This window comes from Dipodomys ordii, unplaced genomic scaffold, assembly GCF_000151885.1.
Source record: "Dipodomys ordii isolate 6190 unplaced genomic scaffold, Dord_2.0 Scaffold59, whole genome shotgun sequence".
Classification (NCBI taxonomy): Eukaryota; Metazoa; Chordata; class Mammalia; order Rodentia; family Heteromyidae; genus Dipodomys; species Dipodomys ordii.
This window is the reverse complement of record NW_012267275.1, coordinates 7,350,717-7,370,806: the sequence shown is the minus strand read 5'-3', so window position 1 is coordinate 7,370,806 and position 20,090 is coordinate 7,350,717. Positions and strand designations below refer to the sequence as shown.

General features: G+C 38.0%; 1 protein-coding gene across 1 annotated transcript in view; it reads left to right on the top strand.

The window, feature by feature from the left end:
- The first annotated feature begins 13,514 nt into the window (after window positions 1-13,514).
- Window positions 13,515-20,090, top strand: part of St8sia4 (ST8 alpha-N-acetyl-neuraminide alpha-2,8-sialyltransferase 4) — a 93,653-nt gene continuing 87,077 nt past the window's right edge. The window contains exon 1 of the mRNA XM_013022073.1: window positions 13,515-13,961. Within this exon, the coding sequence (XP_012877527.1) occupies window positions 13,849-13,961 (113 nt within the window). The 5' untranslated portion in view covers window positions 13,515-13,848. The remainder of the gene's footprint in view (window positions 13,962-20,090) is intronic.

The following is a 20,090-nucleotide window of genomic DNA, read 5'->3' as shown; positions in this document are numbered from 1 at the left end:
CAATAACTCAAAGGCTAGTCAAAAATAATTTTCAAAGGATAATAAGCATTAGTGTTTACGAAAGACTATTTTCTAGGAAAAAAATTATATGTCTAAACTTTGATATACAAATACAGATAAATAGATGATAGAGATATATGTTTATATATAAATATATACTTATATATAGATATCCAAATGTATAATACATATCCATTTTAGGACATAAAATGCACAAAGAAAATTGGATTAACTCTTCTTTACCAAATTGTATCAAACTGGGTAAATTTTACTTCATCTGCTTATTCTTAAGCAATTAAAAATATGGAAAAGGAAAACCACTGATTTTTGAAAAATGCTTGCTATATATTTTAAAATATTTTTCAAATGTAAACACCAGAAAATACATAAAATTCTCAAAACTCTCAATAGTGCTTGAACAATCACTATACAATCCATTTATATGGCACTCAAGGGCTGATCAAAATGGAATTAATAAGAAAGAACAGCATTGCCTGTAATGGATGGGGTTAGCCAAGGGAAGGACTAGAGGGTATTGCTGGCTGAAAGAAGCATTCTGTGGTCTTAAAAACTGTACTAGTTACTGCTACAAAATCAACCTAGCTTTTCATATCATATCCTTAAGAAGAGTGTATTTCAGAAGATTTAAGTTATACCAGTAAAAGTAAAAATACTTGGCTAAATTCAGAGTAGAGAGTGAGAACAATAGACAGATTGATTACTATTTTTTGTCAGCGTCTCCACACTCTAGCAAACTACTGTTTTAAGTCTTTCTCCCTTTCCCAGTGAAATATTTTAGGTTGTGAGAAGATATAACTAACAAAATGGTTTCTATAAGTTTGATATTGAGAAATGTGTACATATAGTACTGCTTCTACAGGATACTATGAGACAAATTCAATCTTTATAAAGGAGAGAGAATGATGGTTGCATTCTTGGGAAAAAATGTTAAAAAAGTAGAAATAGAATGTTATGTGGAGGAAACAAGTTATCTACATGAGGTAAATATATAAATAAAATCTGTTTGTATAAACTAAAGCTGAAATCCTAAAGCGAAGAAAATCGTTAACAAACTTCTAGCCCAGAATGACCTGCACTCTTAGCCCACTGTGTATTTTAGCATCGGGAGTTTTTTCTATGTCATCTACACTTCTCTCATATTATCCTCAATTTTGTTTTTGCTTATATATTTCTATCTGGCATGGAGCGACTTATACCTCTTTCAAGAGGTAAAGCTGTTTTGTTTTGCTTTGTTTTGTTCCATTTGCTTTGTTTCTGCTAAGTGTGTCTACCTACTAAGAATTTTATTCAGATATATTTATTAAGAGATTATAGCATGCAGGAATCTCCTGAGGGAAGAACCACATTACTAGTGTTCTATTGATTTTCATCCACATTTCAATCTTTATCCAATAGAATGTGAGGAACATAAAATACAGAAACATCAAGAAGAAAAATAATATGGTGATGCTAGATCTCTTGCATTATGTCTGAAATAAACATTACCCTTTAAAGCTAAAGTCTGAATTGGGAAGACAAATAGAACACTCACAGAACTTGATCCTTAGCCACAGACATCTGTGTTTGTTGTTCTTAGATTTGGGGAATGTTTCTTATTACTAATGTTAACTCACATGCTAAATTAGAAAATAAAACATTCAGAATAAAATATTTTAGCAACAAGTATGAATTGCAAATTTTAATAGGTCTTAGATGATAAAAGAATACACCATTTAATTAAAATTAAAAATCAAATTATTTAAAAATATATATTAGTACGAGATCAAAAAACAATGCTCTGTCCAAGTACCAGTGGCTCACACCAGTAATCAGAGCTACTTGAGAGACTGAGATTGAAGATTTCAATTAAAAGCCAGCCCAAGTATCAAAGTCTATGAGATTCTTATCTTCAATACACTCAAAAAAAGCAAAAAAGAAAAAGAAAGAAAAAAAGCTCAAGGACAACACTTAGACCCCAAAGTTTAAGCAGCATGATTGGCACATAAACAAAAAATTATCCAATTCAGTTACTGAGGTTTGATTTCTTTAACTCTTGGGTGTAGTAATTAAAAATTAACTACTCCTCTCACCACGAAATTATCATTTAACACTTGAAGAGAGATCTATTCCTACAGAGGCTCTCACAAGTGAATTCTGTTTTTCTTTATTAGTTTCTTAGATCAGTTTTCAAATACTGATATTATTGCAGTGTGTTTACCCACATGACTGTCCTTCTTTTAGGTCCCACTCTGATCATTTAAGACATATTTGTTCTTTCTGATAGTCATAGTCTTGAATTGCCTTATAATTGTCCCAAAAATTTCAGCATGTAATTTCACTTCTACATATTCCAACATTTTCCAATTTGACTATGCGTATATGACTATGGCCCTAGAGATATTTTCAAATATATTGGCATTTTAGCATGTGCCTTTTTAAATCACTGAGCCTGGCTTACTTCACTCATTATGAAATTTCCTAGGTATCCCATTTCTTACAAATGACATTAAATTATTCTTCTTGATGAATTAATAACATTTAATATATTCTCTATCTTACTTTTTTTTTTTGATCAGTCATGGGCCTTGAACTCTGGGCCTGGGCACTGTCCCTTAGCTCTTCAGTTCAAGGAGAGTACTCTACCACTTGAGCCACAGTGCCACTTCTTGTTTTCTGGTGATTTGTTGCATATAAGAATCTCAGAGACTTTCCTGCCTGGTCTGGCTTTGAACTGCGATCCTCAGCTCTCAACCTCCTGAGTAGCTGGGATTGAGTAGCTAGGTGTGAGCCACCAGCGCCCATCTATCTTATGTATTCTTGATCCACTCTTTGATTTTAGGACATCTGGTCTGTTTCTATGACTTAGATACTGTGAATAGTGCTGTAAGGAAAAGGAGTATATAAGTGCCTTTCATTCAATCTTTCCATAATGATAACTCTGGATGAAAGGGAAGTTTTCTTTTAAAATTTTTGAGGAGTCTCCACAATGTATTACATAGTAGTTGCAGTAATTTACATTCTCACTGGGTACATATAAGGATTCCTTTCCCTCCTCATTCTTGTCAGCATTTTTTATTCCTTATGGTAACTATTCTACCTGGAGTAAGACAGAATTGCAAGAAAAAATGTAAAAGCCATCCACATAGGCAAGGAAGAATTCAAATGATCCTTATTGGCAGATGGTATAATTCTGTAATTATAGGACTCTAAAGACACCACCCCAAACTCCTAGAACTGATCATCACCTTTAGCAAAGAACAAAATTTAGTAGCTTTTTTGTAGAACACCCATGAGGAGATGGAAAAAGGAAAATGAGAATGAGAACTTCTACAACAAAACATCAAAAAGAGAAACTGAAGAAGACACTAAGAGGTGGAAAAACCTCACCTGTTAAAGGATTGACTAAACTAATACCATGAAAATGGCCATACTGCCAATGGCAACTTACAAATTCAAGGCAATACATGATGTCATTGTATATCATAATCACAATGTTATTCACACACACACACACACACACACACACACACGCACACACACAAGTATTCATATGGAATCACAAATGGACCCGAGAAACTATCCTGGACAACCAAAGCAATGCTGAAGTTATCAAAATTCCAGACCTCAAACCCAGAAATAGACCTTAGGCTAATGGAACAAATCATACAACAAAAAATTAACCCAAGCATCTACAACCATCTCATTTTTTATAGTGAATCTGAAAACATATTTTGTAAAAAAAAGACAGCCTCTTCAACAAATGATTTTGAAAAAGTGGACTTCTAGAGGCAATCTTTGTCTCAGCTCAAAATGCCTGCAGACATCCATGTAAAACCTGACAGTTTGAAACTACTGTAGGAAGTACTTCCTAAGTACAATTTCAGGGACTCAGCAAATAGTAGAGAGAGTGAACAAATAGGACTGCATCAAGCTTAAAGCTTCATTACAGTGAAGAGTATAGTTTTCAAGTTAAAAAGCAATCCTACAGAATGGGAGAAGATCACTACCAGCTATGTAAGAGCCTAATAACAAGAATATAAAGGAGCTCAAAAAAAACAAACCTTCTGCTGGGAACCAGTGGCTCACGCCTGGTATTGTAGCTAATCAAGAAGTACAGATCTGTAGATCATAGCTAAAAGCCATCTTGGACAGAAAGATCTGAGAGATTTTTTATCTCCAATTAATCAGAAAAGGCCAGACTAGAAGCAGAGCTCAAGTGGTAGAACACTAGTCTGCAGCAAAAATGCTAAATAAGAATGCAAAGCTCAGGCTTAGTCCCTAGAGACACACAAAGCAACACACACACACACACACACACACACACACACACACACACCAAAGAACCAACAACCCCAAAATAGATATAAAGTAACACTTCTAACACATGAAGAAATCTGTTGCCCTAAAGGAAACACAAATCAAATCAACACTGATTTAGCTGAAGCATACATATACATATACACATACACACAAATAGTGATATATCTATATTTATTTAAATCTATCTATCTATCTATCCATGCAGCCTCTGTTTCTTTACTCACTAGACATTATGTTAAAAATGAACTATATAACTTATGGGTGGAGATGGAAGAAACAGAGAGAGTGAGGGAAAGGAAAACACTATTCAAAAGGAAATGTACTCAGTACCTGACTTATTCACTTATTTAACTGTAACCCCTCTGTACATCACACACACACACACACACACACACACACACACATCATCTTTAACATGTGTGCAGGTTTAAGGGGCTAATTGCATCAACTGATAATCTGTGGTATCTATTTGGTCTAGTTTTGCCATTGACCATGAAATAATTTCTGATAGAGGATAGTTCTGATATTTTCTATAGGTGAATACATCCGGAAAGAACCTTTAGGATATATGAACAAGTACAATCAACTTCACACAGATTCTGCTCACAAAAGAAACACATAGGTGCTGATAAATTGAGGGCACCTTCAAAAGTTTTCCTGTGTTCTAGGCTAGCCATCTTTGAATTTTATAAACAATGAATGTTACAATAATGACTCCTGAGAACTCACTGTAGATGCATTTATTCTTCTGTCAAAAATACAGAAAGGGAATCCATCCTATCCCTTTTTCTCCCACTACATATTCCTAGCTAAAGCATATGTTCAAAAACCAACTAATTTTATGATTAGGTCAAACAAGAATTAGAAAAAAATCAAGATATATCTTCCTTGTGCAATTTTAAAATGCATTTTTTTCTTTTCTGCAGTGATTAGAATACAAGTTGAGCTCTTATCAACTACTAAAATTGACATAAACTATGCTTGCGAGCCTGTTGGGTTTGGCCATGTTTTTTGTGTAATCCCTAGGCACTGACAAAGATTTCTGGTGGAATGCAGAGAATTGTGATTGTGGTAATGCAGAGGAAGGATCAATTATTTATATTATGTTGGGAAGGCATCGGTCAGATGTGAAATAGACTCATTATTTTTCTTTTATTCCCACAGGCTCTCTCCAATAAGTGTCTATTGATTCATTTTTCCCTGAGCAACTTTCTCCTGCTGACAGACTAGGCATTTTTAGGCTTAGCCTTCAAATTTAAATCACAAATGCTTTAGTTATTTGTTTAACTTCTCACTTTACAAAATCTGATATTGTTATGATTTAAATATATTAAATAGGCAAACAATGACTGGCACCCTCGAATATAATTATTTAAGCATTCAGAACAAAAAATTCATTCAGGCCTTATATAAATAAAGCCAATGGATAAAAATTCTGGAATAAGCAAAAGTTACATAGAAAGTAAGATGGTCAGTTGCTACTCAATTTCACCCTATTATCACACCAACGTAGTTGAATATGGTAGTAAGTGACTATGGCAATTTCACGACATTTAAGATGGAGTTTTACTGACTTTTCTGCCCAGGTTCACTTTAAAGTATAATCCTTACAATCTTCCCTTCTGAGTAGATAGGCTGAGTTAGTCACCAGCACCAATCTAGAGCATAAGTTTTCAAAGAGTTCCTTAATAATCCTTGCAATTTCATTTATAGTTCTTTTGTTATCATCTTTCTTTAACTCTCACTTTATGGTTACATCCTCTTCCTCTTTCATTTGCTTCATTTATTTATCTGTTTGCCACTGGGTTTTTGTTGTTGTTGTTGGTTCAAAGAATCAAGTTTTTGTTTCGTAGATTCTTCAGGTTCATTCAGTTAGTATATGCCTTCCTTCTTATTATTACTTCCCAACCACTGCCTTTTAATTGCATTTGTTCTTGTCTATCAAAAAGTTTGAGTTGTTTATTTAATATCTCTTTTTTAACATAAGCACCTAGAGACAGAAGATTTTTTTCTCATAACCACGTGGAATATATTCTAAAAGCTCTAAAAGCAACTTTTGTTTAAGTGTTCGTTGTTGGTGTTGTTGTTTGTGAGGCCAGAGACTTGAACTCAGGGCCTGAGAGCTGTCCCTGAGCTTTTCTACTCAAATCTAGTGCTCTCACTTTGAGTCACTGTTCCACTTATGGTTTTCTAGTGGTTAATTGGACATAAGCATCTCACAGAGTTTCCTGCCCACAATCCTCAGATCTCTGCTGTCTGCATAGCTAACATTACAGGCCTAAGCCACCAACACCCAGCTATGTTTGACACTTTTGATTTAACATTCTTTATTATTTAAAAAATTTCTTTAATGACTCACATGTCATTCAATAGATATGGTTTATATCTGATTAATTTTTTTTTTGTCAGTCGTGGGGCTTGAACTCTGGGCCTGGGTGCTGTCCCTGTGCTCTTCAGCTCAAGGCAAGCACTCTACCGCTTGAGCTATAGCACCACTTCCAGTTTTCTAGTGGTTTATTGGAGATAAGAGTCTCACGGACTTTCCTGCCTGGGCTGGCTTTGAACCATGATCCTCAGATCTCAGCCTCCTGAGTAGCTAGGATTACAGGTGTGAGCCACCGGTGCCCAGCTGATTAATTTCTTTAAAGTCTCTTGTCCATTAATTTTCAACTTTATTCTATTGAGTTCTAATAAATAAGGCTATACAAACTTTATTCTATTTGTTCAAGTTTATTTAATATTCAAACACATGATACATTTTGTAGAAAGTTCTGTGTGAGGCTGGGAAGAATGTGTATTTTGAGGGTCTTGTGTGAAATACTATGAAGACAGCTGCTCGCTCCATTTTATTTATACTATTTAACTCAAATGTTCTTTGTTGATACATTGTCTGTATGACTTATCAATTGGTATGAGTGAAGATTAGTATCACCCACTATTATTGTGTTAGGGACTGTCTATGCTTTAATGTCTACTAGTGTTTGCTTTATAAAATAAGGTGAAATAGGGTGCCCCGATTTTATCCATTTATGTGTTTACAATTGAAATATCCCTTCGAATGACTTTTTTTCCTTTATAAATAGAAACTGACCTTTTTGTCTCTCCTTACTAGTTTAGTCAGAAGTGGGCTTTGTTAACTAGAAATGTAGCTACTTCTACTTTCAGTCTGCATTTCCTTTGCAAATCCTTGTCTATCTGTTCATTATAAACTTATATTTGCATTTGTGAAAAGTGATGAGGTCATTTTGTTTTAATCCAGTCATTAATCTGTAACTGTTGACTGAAAGACTGAGTTCATTAATACTCAAAACTTCATATTTTTGCCATCTTTCTTATTGCTTTTGTAATGTTTGATGCTTTTTTTCCTCATTTTCTTTATATATAGTGATAGTCTTACTGTATTTTCATGGCTGTGTTTATTTTCCTTTTCTGTTGTATAGTATTATTTTAAGTATCATCTTCATCTTCACTGGTAATGAATTATTTTAGTATTGTTTATAATGGAAAGTTTTATTTCTTTTTAATATTGAAGAATAGCTTTACTGCATCCTATAATTTAGTTTAGTAGTTGTATTTGTTTAGGGCTTCAAAGATTCATCTTGCTTTAAAGTTTTTGTTGAGAGATATATTTTTAATGAATTTGCTCTTATAGGTGATTTTATATTTCTCTCTTGAAATTTTCCAGATTGTTTCTTTTTTTCTGTATGTCTATTTTCTTCATGCATTCCTTAGAGAGGTTCTTTGCTTATCTTGTCTGTTTGGAGCATTAAGAGTAACTTGGTCTGGTATTACCTTTCTGTTTTGGATAGGTTTTTGGTATTATTTTGTTGAATATATTTTCTATGACTGTAACTTGTACTTTTTCCTTCTATGTTCACAATTTATAGATTTGATTTCCTAATAGTCTTTTAATTTTGGTGTTTTAAGAGGTGTCATTCATGTTTCATTCATTCTCCTTTAGTTTATTTTTTTGTCTTCTTATTTATGTTCTGATGCATCTACCTTGTCTTCAATCCTGTATAGTATCTTCCATTTGGCTTTGCTCCTAGAGTAGTTTTAAATTTGTTAAATATATTGGACATTTCACATCCAGAATTTCAATGTTTCAGAATGTCTACATCCTTATAAAAATTCTTCCTTCATAGTTTTCATTTTCTTCATTCACTCTTTAGTTTTTTCCCCATTTATTTATTCAGTGGTTTCTATTCATGTCCTCTTTAATTTGGTCATTCTTAGAATTATTTTATAAAAATTTTTTTTCTGAAATTTTACTCATTTCACTATCATTAATGTTTGGTGCTGTGGAATTACACATATTTTTGGAAGAGTCATGTTGCTTTTATTTTTTACTGTTTCTTAATTGAACTCTGTGCATCTGAAGACAAACCATTTGTTTAGATAGTTAGTCAATTCTAATCTTTCAGTTGGAATGTTGTCAATATCCAGGCAAGAGAGTGCAATGCCTGGGGTAAGATCTTATTTCTATCTACTGATCTTTGGTAGCAGGAAGTAGGGAGGTAGAGCTCAGTGACCAAGCCCTAGCACTTCTCAGGATACTGGGGCTGATCCTCAGCTCTGCTCATATCAAGATCAAGTTAGCTTCAGTATCTTACAGAAGAGTTAGTTGTCCATTTCTGAGCTCCTTTCAATATGAAAAATTTCCTTCCTTAATTGCTTAGAACTGCTGCGGACTTGTGGTCAGCTTTATGGCCTGTGCACTAAGCAGGTCTCACTGCATTAAACCTTTTCTTCCTCAATTTGCACTTGCCAGAAATAGCAAGCATCTAAGACTAAGGAAGTTCCTTGAATGTGTTGTAAAATGGGGTGTCAACTAGAACACTTATTCTGTACTAGTAAAGAGAAAACTGAGGGGACCCAGAACCTCTTCCTCTGATTTCTGTATTTTCAGACTTATCTAACCATTTCCCTCCCTGAGGGGAAGTTACCTAATTCAGAGTCTGGACTTGGAGCTCTGAGTTTTCCATGGGTGCAAGGATACACTGGCAATAGTCCCTGGGGAGGTGTTATATTGCTCTTAAACACTGCCGAGCAATAAACATCCCTGTATTGGAGAATAGGGGGTTGAAGTCATATGATCTGGAGAGTCTGGACTTAGGGCCTTTAGGCAAACACATGCTGAGATAAAATCCTTAGAGATGAGTCTTAGTGCTTTCAGACTTGGCCTAGTAGTCCTAAATCAAGTTATGTAAATCATGTGACTTTAAGAAAATGAGTTCTTTTTTCTGAGTCTCACCTAGCAGACAATATAAGAAGCCAGGTGGCAGGACTTGGAATCTGAATACTATGTCATTCATTGGCTTAGTATTATTTTTTCCATGATCCTCAGGGATAGGGATTTTTCTCTTCACCTGGAAAAAAACTGGGCTTCCAACAACCACATATTTTTGCTGCCAGAGATTCCCTCTGTTCAAATTTCTTTTCCAAGCCAATTCAGACACATTTCTTCTCCACAACCAGCAATGGTGATCATCTCTTAACTGGCACTGTGTCTGGGTGTTCTGATTCTCAGAATTAAGATTATCTCTGGTTTTCAAGCCTCAAAGTACATCAAGCCCAGCAGGCCCTTTTCAATACAGTATTTTGCTATCCTGCTTTACAACAGGGAAATGACAAAATGTCTTTTTTCACTTCAGCAAGCCTTTCAGACTGAAGCAGTTACTATCACTCAAATCCCCACATTTTGTTAAGAAAGTATAGGTCTACCCAGTAAATAGAATTGCCAGTTTGTCATGGTAAAATGATTAGCAATAGAGAGGGACTCGGGCCGAAGAATGGAGATATTTTATGACAGTGAAACTATGTGGTAATATACATTAATAGCAGATAAATGTCATTCATTTGTCAAAATCCATAGAATTTACAAGACCAAGAAAACAATATTCATGTGAACTATGGAATGCAGATGATAATGGCATGATAATCTAATCTATGTACATTGATTGTAATATTTATGTATATATATTACATCATATATATGTAAATTGATCATAAGGAAAGCTGCTAATGTGTAGATTTGGGTATCAGAGAAATGTTTATTTTCTGCTTTGGGGGAAGTAAACCTATTACTATTTTAAAACAATCTATTCATATATCTATGTATATATGTATATGTGTATATATATATATATATATATATATATATATATACCATTGCTAATGTCAAGACACAGTCACATACTCACAGTATGAGGATGAATCACTAGCATTATAGTCTCAGTATATCAATAAACTGAACTAACCAAACAGCAAACAAACACCTGTGATGTGTCATTAAAACACACCAATGGGACTGAAACAGTCCATTTCTCCCAAGCTGAATCTGAGAGCAAAGTCAAGCAAACAAAACATGCATTTGCATTAAGACAGCATCTAGAACCAAATGCACTATTTATTTATGCAATATGAGTAATTTCAGAACTGTTCTGAATAGTGACAAATGTGTATATGGATACATATTTTCTATCTCACTATGATATTACATTGTACCCAAAGATTTCAACTTGTTTTACTGTAGGAAGCCAAAGTCCTTGAGTCTCCCAGAGTCATTATCACCTTTCAGAATTGTTTTCTTCAACAGAAATTTGCCTCTCTACCTATCAACATCAGATATAACAACTTTTAAGTTCAAGTTTTCTCTTCTGGACATTTAATTTTGTCTTATGCCCTTCTCTATCTAGTTCTTAGAGTTTATTTAGATTAGCAGCTGAGTTTGAATTTTTCCTATTTGGATGAAGTGTTATTTACAGCTGCAAAGATTAATTAAAACTTTTTTTTCCTTTGGGCTTTCTGGTTTAGGAAGATTATTTCAAGTTGTGGGGCTGCAAAATCATAAGATCACACTAAAACTCATGTTCTTCCTTCCTACTTCCTCTTTTAACTATACTGACCTGCCCTAAGAACCGTTGTTCAGTTATTCCTGTCTGAGGCTGTACAAGATTCCTTTCCCTTCACTAATTTACCCTTCTGCCCTTGTTACCCTTTAGCCTTTAGAAAGCTTAAAATCTCTGTACCCTCCACCAGGAAGTTCCCTTTCCCTGGTAGCAAAAGCTTAAACACCCTGCCTATCTAATTCTACCCAAGATACCAGATACTTATTTAGATACCAAGTGTATATTTTCAATTGCACATCTAGTTCTTGGTACCATATTGCAAATTATCTAGATTAAAAGCTGTTCCTCTTTAAACAATTCAGGTTTCTGTCTGCTTAGATGGTGTTTCTCATCCCTATGTTTCTGTGTCCTCTTAGTTTACCTGACGCACCTCAAGAAATTCTGGGAGAATTTAATTGCATTCTCCTGGTAAGAGTTAAGCTTTATCTAAAGTCCAAAATAGGTTTGTATACTGTACAAAGTTCAACATTTACTATAGAGTATTTAGCATCCAAACCATGACGCACTTCATCTTTCAGTTCCCCTTAAGAAAGAAGTGACTTTAATCTTGCTGTTTCAGCTAGTTGAGGAGTCAGTGTAATAGAAATGCATTAATGCAAGCACTATTTGTCTAGACATCAATAAACTCAAAGACTCCCAGTGGGCCACTTGTAGTGTCAATAAAGACTCATAATTATTGCTCCTTGGGGCATTTTGTATCCAACCTTTTAGTTCACTCTTCTGTAAAGACAAAGCTTTTGAAAACTGGGATATTTGAAACTTTTTTGAACCACAAGTGAGCTGTAGCAATTATTATTAGATATCCCCCCTTTTCAGATGTTTTCAGTGCACGGGATCCAACACAGAGGCTCCCACAGCTAAGCAAGCACTGTACAGCTGAGCCACACCTCCAGCCCCCGGAACTTTGTGATTGTAAACAAAGATGTTGGCTGTTGCTATTTTAAGCTGTCTATCCAGGTAAGTGGGGATGTACAGCTCTTGTACTGAAGAATGGTCATGGGCCTCACATTTTTAAGCACTGAAAGGTTTTAACCCCGAAAAGCAAGCGTCGATAGCTACCAGAACTACTGTTCAACTTGAGTAGAGAACAATTCAAGGCCAGAGAGAATCAGAAGTCTCTGTGATGTTGGGACCAGTGCATAGCAACACGAGAAATCTGACTTCCAGACATTGCCTTCTATGCCGTTTCTGAGTCCCAGCTCCACAGCAAAATCCAGAAGTGAGATGTGTTACCACTGTCTTTAACAAGCATTTCTCCCAGTGAGATATGAAGGCAAAGATTAATGAAAACGAATTCACCCCCAAAACTGGAATACAGAATTCAAAAAGGGTGAATAGCACACGATAAAAGGAAAGAAAATGGTAAAGCAAGAAGAGGAGAAACGTCTAATGTTCAGATACTTATCGATGAGACTTTTTGCCCTTCCTTCTCCCCCCCCCCTTTCCTTTTCTGCTTGTTTGAGCATGTGAACGTGTCTGTAGGCAGCAGTTCTTCCCGGTAATCCTGTCTTCTGCAGTGAAGGGTAAAAGACATGAGGATTTTTTTTTAAACTTCTTCGTGAGGAGTTTCAAAGCACAATAAACGAATCACATCATTATGCTATAAAGTTCCGGATGACACCTCTGACTTCATGTCTTGCAGATTCGTAAGCCGAGTTCCTCATGTTATCCACCACCCGGTCAGCGCGACAGATCCGCTAATTGGCTCCTCTACGTGTTTGTACTTACCAGGTTGATTTGTACACGGAATGACCAGCGTTCCCCTCCTTCTTCCTTCCAGATCCCTTCCACCTACCTCAGAGGGCGTGCTGTTGCCTGTACGCCTTTGAACGTTTAGCAAAGAAGCTGGGGAAAACACCAACAAAAAACAAACAAACAAAAAGCCAAGCAACTCCTCTTGCTACCAACCCCGAACTCCCAGCTTTATCCAAAGCATTCTTCCCATGGGACGCGACTCTCATCATTTTTCCAGCTGAGATACGCTGTCCACAGAGCATCTAGGGTTTCTGTGTCCAGAAATCTGACGCTTTAATGTCCTAGAAGATCGTGTGTGTGTGTGTGTGTGTGTGTGTGTGTGTGTGATAGCACGCGCGTGTGAGTGTGAGCTTCCTCTCTCCACACGGTGCAGACTGAGCCTGCTACGTTACTATCCAAGCTGCCGGCAGCATCGCAAGGCAACAGCAGCCTCCGCCCCCTCCGCTTGGCGATTGGCTGGTTTTGCTCATCATTTCCCTGCTAGCTAGAGGGAAGGGCCAGTGACGCCCCCGAACCCAGCTGCAGAAGCGGCCGCCACCTCCGAAGCACAAGGTGTCACATTTGAAAAGAAACCTGAGCCCCTGGGAGGCGGCGCAGAGAGACCGGGGCTGCGCTGGCTGGCGCGAACTGAGCGGCTGGCCGCTGGGCACCGGTGGAAGACCAGTGAGGAGCTCCGGCCCTAGAGGACCCTAGCGACCTGATCTTGGGATCCCCATTCCGCGCTCTCTTCGCCTTTTTTCCCCCCCTAGATCACACCCCCCCTCCCCCAGCCGCCTCCCTTGCCTATTTCCCTAAAACGGAGCTTTGAAATCCAGCCAAGGTGCGGGAAACGGGACAACCAGGACTTTCCCAGGCAGCCAAGATGCGCTCCATTAGGAAGAGGTGGACGATCTGCACTATAAGTCTGCTCCTGATCTTTTATAAGACAAAAGAAATAGCAAGAACTGAGGAGCGCCAGGAGACGCAACTCGTCGGGTAAATGCAAAGCTTCCTTTCAGGATATAACAAAAAGTCACGCCATACATGAAGTGTGCGCACAGACGGGTTACAGTGATGGTGTTGGGATAGTGGGTGTGTTGGTGTGAGCTCGTGTGTGGCTGGTGGTATCGTGCATTAAATCACAAAGGCTGTTGTTGTGGTATGCATGCTTTCCTTGTGCTGTTGCTGGTAGGAGTTCAACTTGCCCGGTGCGGTGGAGTCAGTTGTTATTGGCGCTGGGTGCTTTTCTTACCCAAGCAGAAGTAAATGCAGAACTGCCAACAAAGAACTCGTGTGCTACTGTGCTTTCAGTCCGTGGGCAGAACTCAAGCGAGATGTCTTTATTCTCCAAAAGGCTGCCTGCCCCTTTTTCTGCTCTATCTAGAGAGATAGAGAGGAAAACAAGGACACGGGTCGCCTGTGATTTTCTGCTCTTTGTTGGGGTCCGGAGGTAAAGATGTAGATTTTTTTTTTAATTTTGAGTTTGAAATTACAGTACCATCCAAGATACTCCCTTATTTGCTCTTTCACTGTTGAAACTCGCAGGGTGTCATGGTTACAGTTTTAGAAGGAAACTGGTTGCTGGTATTTTCACAGGCTGGATTCTATTTCTTGAGTTCGCCTAGATGAATTCAGAATCTCCTTGCCCCGTTGTTAAGTTCTCTAAATATCACACTTCCTTCCTCCCGCCCCCTTCCCCTGCTCCCCGAGCCTTTGAAGTTTACCCAGGGAGTGGGTGGTGCAACTTTGTGCTACTGAATAGCTCCGTAGCGTTTTTCTGAGGATGCCAAACCCAGCTGTCAACTCTGTTCAAAGTCCTGTGGCCGTGATCTTCCCTTTCCCAGGCACCCACTGTCAGGAACTCTGCCGCTCTTATTTTTATTTTTCCCTGCCATTGCTAAATCGAAGAAGAATGAGGCTGTCGTTTTGTGCGTGTTTGTACGCAAGTGTCACGGGACCGTTAACACACCGTTAACACCCGGCTCAACTTCTTGCATGCCATTTAGTATTCCTGCTCCTCCCATTTAAGTGAGCAAAACGCAGGTCTATCCTCACAGAAGGAATCGCTTTTCTGTGAAGCATCAGGATAGCAGCAGTACAGTAAAAAGGGGGCGCGCGAGTGAGGACAGGATTTTGTTTCCCTTTTCTTTCTTCTATTTTTATTCATCGCTAGACCTTTTCAAGGTCTATACTGACGAAAGGAAACAATAAATACAAACACCCTGCAGGGTCCTCTACCCAGAAGTGGATGGTGTGGAAATCTTGTCATGCCAATTGTCAGAAAGGAAGTGGTGGCTGGGGGCGTGGGCATATACCCACGCCAGCCCTGTGGTTGTCAGGCAGACAAAGGCATCTTTGGGAAGGTGGTGGACCCGCGCTCGTGGGAGCTCGTGGGAGCTCTGGTGAGAGGGGCGGAGGCTGGAGCGTGAGGCTAGAGGCCCTTTGTTCCTTCTTTTCTGGGCCAGTGGACTCCAAGGATGAGCCTGAACAAAGAGGTTCCATCTCGACAGGACTGGGGGGGTTGGACCATTCACTCGGGACCCTGGGGAAGAAGAGTAGACAAGGCGCGGAAGGGGGCGGGGGGCTCTCCCCAGACTACCCTACATCCACTCCGAGCCCCCTCCCCGCCCCCAAACTGCGAGCACCCACGGGGAGCGCACTAGGAGTCCCTCCAGGGGAATGATCAGATTCGGGACACCCACATTTCACCGGAGACATTTCTTCCTCGGCCTTTCGAAACCTTGGGCGTAGGAGGAGCCGGCTGGTGGGTAGGGCTCGCAGGGCTGGGTCTTCAGCCCGCAGCCTTTTCTAGCTGAGTTGTGGTCCCTTCCCAAATCTTTAGTGAAGGCTTGGGGCGGGCGCTTGAATGAACCAAACAGGAAGCGCCATGCGCAGTGGGTCCAGCCCTTCATCTCGGGGAGCCAGCAGCGAGTCTGAAGAATGGGTGATAAAACAGGCGAACTGCCTTTTTGGAAGGAATCAAAGTCATTTGGCTGAAAATAAGCCAAAAAGAAAAAAAAAATCACTTTCGTTGCTGAGCTAGCAACCCAGCTCCTCCTCCTTAATTAAAGCCCGTAATTGCAGCCCTTCAGAAAGCAAGGCAGCAAGCCGGCAACCCTTCTCCCACAGATGCCTGGAAGCATCCTAGAACCTGTACTGCCTTCGGGCTATTTATCGGTGTGTGGAATTAGCCTCCCCAGGAGTAAATCTGTAGATGCTGAGAAAGAGAAGGACTTTCAGATTGCTAATGTCCACCCCTCGCCCTCCCCCACCCCTGCCCCCGGCATGAAAAATTCAGTGGAAAGGCTAGTGATGGAAAACTCGTGGTTTCTTTCCAACTCTCAGGAGTTCACTCATCAAACTGTTTCACTATCTCATTGACTCTCCTCTTCAGCAGGCTTGGTGGACAGAGCAGTTTGGGATGAGATGACTACCTTATCGGTGAAGGTTCTGGTCTGGAGCTCTGGTCAATGCTGCATGTAAAAGTGAAGCAAAGGAGGCAGGCTCTGGCCTTTGGGGGGCACTGCGTGCCTTGTGGGTGGTCAGGAGTTCCTATCTTCTACAATCCTTTCATCTTACAGCATCACCCCTCACAAGTTTTGATTCAAATTTCCTGTTATTTTGTTTCTTGGTTCCCCCCCCCGCCCCTTTCTTCTCTCAAAAAGCAAGCCGTTTCTTTATGTCTTTGACCCCTGTCCTCTTTTCCTGGGAGGTCCCATCTACAATCAATGTGGCATTACTCTTCTTATTTGACATGTTCAATAGTGGTTCTGGACAGAAAGAAAGAGATTACCAGCAAAACTTTTCCACCTAACATTCACTTTTCATATTTCTCCAGAAATACTAGCAGGGTTTTCTTTTGTTTGTTGTTGTTTTGTTTTTTGCTTTTATTTTTAAGAAAATTCCGCAATAGTTCAAGTAATAATTATTAAGCACCTACAACGAATATTTTCGTTCCATAAAACTTACGTAGGGCCAGGCGCCAATGGCTTACACCTGTAATCCTAGCTACTCAGGACGCTGAGATTTGAGGATCGTGGTTCAAAGCCAGCCAGGGCAGAAAAGTCCGTGAGATTCTTATCTCCAATAAAACTCCAGAAAACCGGAAGTGGCGCTGAGGCTCAAGTGATAGAACCCTCACTGAGGGACAGGGGCCAGGCCCAGAGTTCCAGCCCCATGACCGATAAAGTTTAACTCAGGGTGCTTTGAATGGTCTCTCCTTGACTTTTTCTATTATTTTTCAAAATGGGGATTCTAGTCTGTGATTTATTTGGGTCTATGTGCTATTTGGAATTATAATTTAACCGAGTTTTAAGATCTTCACATGTAAGATATATCTGCATGCTCATTTACTGAGATAAAGACAAAACTGTACAAACTTCAGTTTCTACAAATAGTTGTGTTGGTTGTTACCTTACAACCCTATTTTTCTAGTTAATCACAAATGAGACTTTAGCTTACCTTTATTATTATCTAGAAGCCTCTTTAAAAAAATCCTATACACATTAGTTAATTTCACTAAGTAATCAATAGCATTAGTTTGGAAATTAATAAAACTGACTGCAGATAAGCAAAAATCACTCATACTTAGCACATTGCAAATGTCAAACAAGTTCAATTTGCTCTAGAGTAGACAACATTTTTATAAAGCAGGAATCAAGGATTTGGACTTTACCTCAAATATTTTGTTTGCAATTGTACTAGAATCCACAATCTCATCTCTACTTTTAGTTGTTTTACACATGGGGAATAGAAACATAAAATTGGTTTCTGTTTATGCTCAGTCTTAGTGTGAAGCAATTTTTTTAAATGACTTTTATACAGTTTTAAATTGTGAAGGAAGTTTAACTTAGTGCAAAGGGAACATATTCATTCCAAGTCAGGTCATGTAGACTCTCCATGGGGATCAATGGACTTTAGGGACCTAATTTCCAGCAGTGAATTTAATCACATTTGCAGTGTACTGCAGCCCTGACAGAATAAGTTGAGGTGAAACCTGGACTTATATCAAAGAGAAAAAAGCTTTTAGTAAATAGTAGGTAACAAAAACCAATTTTCTGCCACTGGTATCCAAAAAAATAGTCTTTGTAGATGTTTCTGTTTTACATATAAGCAGGAATACTTTGTACTATATTGCTCTTATGTTGAGTGATTTCTTTGATGTGTTTTGTGCTTCCCCTTTAAGAATGCGTGTTGAGTATTTTTATAGATAGTCTTGTGCAAAAAAAAAAAATCTTTTTTTTTTTTTCAGTGCAGCTGTTCAAAAGTCAGGGCAGATTTGAAATGAGAAACAATCAGGGGGTGGAAACATCCTTCATGCCTTGCATTCACAGGAAGGAAGTCTTTTCTATACAAGAGTGCTACTAAGATCACATGTGAAAAATCCTTTGGTGTTTGTTTAAGTTTATACAAAAAAAAAATCCCTAGAGCCTCAGACTGCACTTAGTTTGGCCTTCTCACACATAAATCCCATTGACTATAAAGGGAAATGTGATTACTTGTGGACTGGATTTCAGTCAAAGTTCTTTCCAGTGATTAAAAACCTGATCTCTGACCCATAGTCTGTTCAATGAAAATAATTCAAACCTCAATAGTAACAGGATAGTTACTACAGTAACATGATGGTTACAATAGTAACAATAATTACTATATGTTACAATAGTAACATCATATTCATGATCCGATGCCAACTTTTTAAGTTCTTTTTTTTTTTTAATGGAAGACATTTTGAAAAGCTTTGAACGTTGGGCAGGTAACAATGTTTGTCCATGTCACTCAGCAATCTTTTATAACCTCAGAAGTGTAAGTCCATGTTTCTGTTTACATTCATGAAAAATTATGGGAAGCAGAAATTTTTATTATAATCACAGCAGTTTGTGAGAAACAAGATAATGGTATTATCAGGATAGTTATTGATGGTATGAGACTGGAAAGTCCCTTCCCTCCCTCCCCAAAGTACTGATGTTATATGCTTTTAAGAGAATGGGTATATATACTCAAAAATAGTATGGGATAACTTCTGTTTGTATTTACATTTTCATTCAAATGCAATGATTATCATTAAATGTGTAACATGAAATTTGACTTCTGGGACACTGAGAATAAAATACAACCTTATGTTTCCTCACACTCTAAATGACCTCTGTGAGTGACTATTGTTAGCCATCCAGAGACATAGATTTTCATCAGTAGGCTTGTTTAAAATACTAATTTTTTTATAGGACTCTAAATTTCACAGGGAGTGACTTGATATGAGGCTTTGAGCTGGTTCATGTTTAAAAAAGAATGTGAACCAAAATACCACACTATAAGCCTTCAATTACAGACTTTATCCAACAGCTGTTACACAAGAAATGTTCCATTGATAGTCAGAGAGGATTGCCCACATAATAAACACACATTTAGACTTCATGACTGAACAAATACTCATGTTACTTTTAGCCACATCTTGGAGAGTCTGAAAATTAAAAGTTGACATGAAAGAAATAAATGCACATATTGAGGTAGCTATGAGTTTTGTGCATTTGCCATTAGTAGTAGTTATTTCATTCTTGGAATCTGGGTTTCCATCAATAAAGTAAAAAGAGAGGAGTCTATTGAATAATAAATCATTTAGCTATAAATACCCTAATTACATAAATGATATCATAGGGGTTTCTTATCTTCATCAACATATAGCATCAAATACTACCATTTTACTTAATACATGGTCGTGACAACACTCCTCACAACACTGATTTTAAAGGTGTACTCCATTTCTTGATAAAGTAGAAAATTCTAAGAATAATTGTCACCAAATGAATTTTTCTTTTCCCTGATCCAATCTCTCTCCCCTGAAATATCTCATTTTTTAGTTGTTCTAAGGCCAGTTTTTAAAATTAACACTAATAATACTTCACAAGTTATTTTTTATACAAAGAACCACTTAATCCTTAAAGTCATTTCATATTGGATACTGTTGTTATGATTGTCAAGGTTAAAATAAGGCCATTATGACCTAGAAACTAGCAAGAACTAGCAAGCTTCAGAATCATGCCCTGATCTCCTGATGTTCTGAAGTATCCATAATTCAAACAAAATTTCTTCCTATTATGCTTCTGTGCCTTTTATGAAAGGAGATACTTT